The sequence below is a fragment of the Antedon mediterranea genome, chromosome 4, assembly GCF_964355755.1.
Source record: "Antedon mediterranea chromosome 4, ecAntMedi1.1, whole genome shotgun sequence".
Classification (NCBI taxonomy): domain Eukaryota; kingdom Metazoa; phylum Echinodermata; class Crinoidea; order Comatulida; family Antedonidae; genus Antedon; species Antedon mediterranea.
In genome coordinates, this window is record NC_092673.1 from 35,717,697 (window position 1) to 35,722,993 (window position 5,297).

Below are 5,297 nucleotides of genomic sequence, written 5' to 3' on the forward strand. Positions count from 1 at the left end.
CTCATTCTCCAGGTGATCTTTGCGATGAATACCATCTCTATCTTGTGCATACAATTTATTCAATACGCACCAAGCATCACTATATTCCTTTAATGCAGCTTTAGCTTTGCATAATGCAGTTTGTATCTCAAATTCGTCGCTTGGAACATCTTCTAGTTCACTTGATGCTTCTTGAGCCTTTCTCTGAGTTTGAGTCAACAGCTTTACTTCAGTAGCAATGCTAATTGACAGGGCCTTAGCTGTAGGGCGTCTCTCACTCTGTTCTCTTAGATTCATTGAGTTTTCATCAGCTAAGTTTTCACTGTTACCGTAGGCGTCCATCATAAATAAATTACAAATTTTGTAGATACTGATGTTCCTTTATTTATTCTCTGAACTATCTCTTGTATCTCTACAAATTACAGTATCATTAGCAACTTGAATAAACACCGTGAAAACTATAATAAAACAAAGATTAGCATTACAATGTAGGCCTAATCATATCATCATCGTACAGGCAGACAAGCACAGGTCTGACTCATGGGGCCGGGGAACATGGTACCCTAAGGCCTAGGGCTAGCTCTCAGCAATGAAGTAAAACTCAACTAATTAAAAATACAAGTCATAAGTTATAATTACAATCACATGAATAACCATGTGTAAATACCTTGTAGCCTTATTGGAGCCTATGGTAAAGATACTTTTAACAATGATTATCTCTAAACTTTATGTCATAAAAAATGTCTTATTCTCTCTTATCACTTTTTATCTATCTGAGCTCTAGAGGGCCTCCTGTAAGTAGGCTGCAGTTACACAGCATGCACACAGCGTACACTCAGTACAACGTACACGCAGTATACGACCAGCAGTGCAGCATGCACACAGCGTACAATCAGTACAACGTACACGCAGTATACAACCAGCAGTGCAGCATGCACACAGCGTACAATCAGTACACGCAGTATACGACCAGCAGTGCATGCACACAGCGTACACTCAGTTCAACGTACAACCCAGAGTATACGACCAGCAGTGCATGCACAAAGCGCGCGTATCGGTATCAAAAGTATCCGGATGTTTTTTCAGGCGCCGTGCAACACCAAACAACAAGAATTGCCACACTAAGATTAATCACGGAGGATACCTCCATGGATTAAATCATTCATCAGCAAGGCTCGAGTAAACAAATGTAAAAATGTACACACAAGCCTCATCATTTATTGTGCATTAGGCAAACCATTAATCAACAGGGATTACTGCAGTATTCAACACCATTTCCTAAGTAATTTTTTACGAGTTACATGCACATTATCTAAAACATTATCCCACATTCATTGACTCGAGAGTGTTCTATATGGTAATTCACTAAAATGATGGACACCTTGATTAATGTATGGGAAGAAAACCTCTTACTAGTTTAAATTTGAATTTGCATAAACATATATGATGAAGTTGTTATATTATGATATTAAATTTGGCTGTTATATAGTGCGAATAAAAATATCCTTTCTTTACTTCTTGTACACTTAAAGATGTATTGTACCCCCACATGGAAAATGAAGATTGATTAAATCAGACGTTGTAGTTTTAATAAAGTTAATCACTTCCTTAAAAAAAAAATGGTTAAATTCAACCAAAAATTCATTTGCTGGCAGACAATTTGACTATTTTTTTGCTTTAAATTACATTTTTCATGTAATAATTTTGTTTGGGTCAAGATGGATAACAATTATGTGACATTAAAATGGCATATTTAACAACAAATGTTTAATAATTTTTAAGGGGGACCATACATCTTTTAAAGCATAGCTACAGCCATGACTTTCAGATATAATATTTGTGTACATAAAGGGTAGTTCCCACTAGCAACGCAACGTAACGCAACGATAATTGTGTTTGCCCCCACCTACGTGAAACCAAATCTGCGATGTTTGCAGCACTATTGCGTCGTCGGTTCCCACTTGTGATTACGCAATACAGCACTTTGCGTCAAAACGTCGCTGTGTTGCGTTGCGTCGCTAGAGTAGCTGATGTTGCGTCGCGACGCGTCGTTGTGTCGCTGACGTTGCGTCGCTAGTTGGAACCACGCTTCCTTCTTGCGTTGCGTCTAAGTGGGAACCAAACATTAGCCTATCATCTGGCCTATCATTCTGCGCGTGTAAAGTATGAATACATTATGAAGCGATTTAATAAAGCGCTTTAGGTAACATTTTAATTATTCGCATGAATACATTGTTTTCCTGTATCATTATCATAACCTTGATTCGCCTTACTGAAAGCCTACTTGAAGTTTTTGTATTGTAATTGATTATTCAAATTTTCTATAAACTTTTAATTAAGATACCAGAGATTGAAATGACATGTTGCATAATGACGATGTTGATTTAAAAATTGTTGTATAAATAAAGTAGGCGTATAAGTAGTAAGAGGCGAATGGCCACAATAAAACTAAAACCCGACTTGTTTTAATAATTCTTGTTGGTCTTTTAGCGCTGTGAGACATCAGTAAACAGCGCTTTGTACATTATTATTATTATTAGGCCTACTAATTATGAGTCAATTTTAAATCAAGTTGGTTGACAGGTGGTTGTAGTGGAGATGGAAGAAGTTGAGAGGTGTGGGGGGGGGGGGGGGGGGGGGACGTTTCGGGGAGATATTATGCCCCTCATTTATTCTAGGTTTATTATTAACTCAAACACACTATGCATTTAGGCCTATATTCCTCAGTTCTACAACTTGACTACTTTGATTTTCTCCTAACTTAAAATAGTTAAGTAAGGTTGTCTTGATATTGTTAGTAAATACAATGTACAAATACGGATTAATAGCAGAGTTTAAATATCCTAACCAAGTGAGTCCAAAAAAAACGTTTAAGTTGATATATACACCTGGGAGATGCGCAATCAAGTTATTCACAGTGAAGTAAGGCAACCAACAAAGGACAAAACAACCCACGATAATACCGATGGTGATGGCTGCTTTATTTTCACGCCTTCGTGCCTGATGCAAACACGATGACGTCACAGCATTTATAGCATTTATCTTCTTTGATTGTATCTTTGCTTCGTTGTATAACTTGTAGTATAGCGTACATATTATGATAAGCGAAAAATAAAACGTAAAAAATGCGGAAAGAATAGAGTAAATTATGTTATAAATCAAATAACACGTGCCCTCTGGTCTTGTGTAATTTCGTGGACGGTCGAGTTTGAGACCGACTGGGATTCCCGCCCAACAAGATGACGTCAACCAGATGCAGACGATTAAAGTGCAAATAACACGTTTTGACATTTTGGAGGAGTAGTAAAATGGCCATTTAATGGATACGAACCGAACACCAGCGATGGTACAAAGGGTGAACATCGAGGCTGTACACGACACAAAGTCTGTCATTAACCACACCTCACAAAATATCGAACCCCATTTCCAGATACCAGAAAAATAATAGTCGATTGAGAAAGGCATAACGATCGCAGACACAATCATATCAGCCACAGATAAGTTCAAAACGAGTATATTTTGATGATTATGCAAATGTTTGTTTACGACAACTACAATAATTAGAACAGCATTACCCGCTATCGATACGCAAGCAATACAAGATAATAAAACAGCAATATATATGTTAATAGTTGGCTCATTTGAATGCATCGAGTCGTCGGATGATAAATTTGACGGAGTCATGACATAACTTTCCTCGTTAATCCACTCTTTGAAGTCTCTGCACTTAAATAAATCTAAATGAAGCTTGTTGAATCTAAATTTGAATCTGTAAAAGAGAAAGATTTAATGAAGAGAGGTAATGCCTCTCGTCTTCTCTTTGTCAAGATTGTACAGATCACTCTTATAAACCTGATACATCTCGCCATATACAAATACGTTTATTGTAATACACAAGAAGTGACCTAAATAATAATATTACAGCACAATTCTGAACAGAAATTCACTTACATGAATCAACTAACACAGACTCTCCTCAAGTGAACAAAAATGTCTAAGACGGCAAGAAGACGAATATGCAAGCCTAAACAAACGGCGGCGGTTAACGTAATCTATTTAAACTAATCAACGAATGCGGCAATTTATATCTAAAACAGGACTATTCCATTATGTATACATTTATTTAGGTCTAGAAATGATGTATATTGTACGGTACACCGTAACAAAAGATGGATGATGTCGTGCGCAGATTCCGTCATTCACTTCCGAATGTGTGACATCAATTATCTATTTACTTAATTGAAAGGGCGATACGACTTTAATTAAGTAAGTACCTGATATTTTACGGTATTGTAGTGTACTTATTATTTTTACATTTATTAAACAACACATTAAACATTTAGTACATACTTAAATTTGCATTTATGATCTCCATAAGCAAAACAAAAATATATATAAATCTTCGTGTTGGTGGTGTGATATTCTGAAATTAATCAACTTCGATGATGTAATGCTACACTATACCATAGCAACAATGTCGGGTCATCAATGATCACTAATGTTAATATAATTGATGAGCTGTTTTATCAAATTCAATTTTTTGTAGTGGAGCTGTAGCTTGGTGGTTAACGTGCTTGCCTTCCAATCCCAATGTCCCGGGTTCAATCCTGACCTAGTGCAGGGTTGTAACTCATGACTCTTTCAACTCCACTCCCTAAGCCTCAAATGAGACTTAGTTTATAAGCACGATAAATTATTAAATAGTTTATCCATCCTGTAATTGGCGAGTTACTCGCTGTTGGATGAGTATGAAATAAAAAAAATAAAAAAAAATAAAAAAAAGTAAATTTATGGATAAAAAATCGATAAAGCGGTCAATTAATGATAATTTACTCATTCAACATTTGACCGACTTTGCTTCGTGTTCAGCAAAAGAGAAAGTTTGGGTTCCAGACGGAGTTTTGACTTAATATTAGTAAAAAGATAAATAGTTTTGCACATATGGTGTTTCATACGTATACTACGTTTCTCCAGACAAAAATCGAAACGTCGACAAGTGAACTAACATAAAAAAGACAATAAATACAGGCAAGTCTACAGCAGAGACTGCATCTATGCCGCCATTTTATACGGATATGCACAGTGATCATGTTAATCAGTATATGCCATAATAAATTAGAATAAAATGATTGTATTAGTAATTTATTTACAAAACAAACAATCACACATACATCAAACATGTTATAGACCCGGGAAACTCAAACAGCAAACTTTTGATGGGACGTCTCAGTCTACTACCTATAAAGTTATCCGACGGAACTAAATTTTGGTAGGCCGCTAATTTCCACGTTTGAATTTGACAACAAGTAAACACATGG

The 5,297-nt window shown here is 36.1% G+C and overlaps 1 protein-coding gene across 1 annotated transcript; it reads right to left on the reverse strand.

The window, feature by feature from the left end:
* Positions 1–2,679: 2,679 nt before the first annotated feature.
* On the reverse strand, positions 2,680–3,444 carry LOC140047850 (beta-2 adrenergic receptor-like). The gene has a single exon (XM_072092883.1). The coding sequence runs from the start codon at positions 3,442–3,444 to the stop codon at positions 2,680–2,682; it is 765 nt and encodes a 254-aa protein (XP_071948984.1).
* Between the last annotated feature and the right edge of the window lie 1,853 nt (positions 3,445–5,297).

Excerpts from the sequence above, each read along its gene's own strand:
- LOC140047850 (XM_072092883.1), bottom strand. The coding sequence starts at position 3,444 with ATGCCTTTCTCAATCGACTATTATTTTTCTGGTATCTGGAAATGGGGT.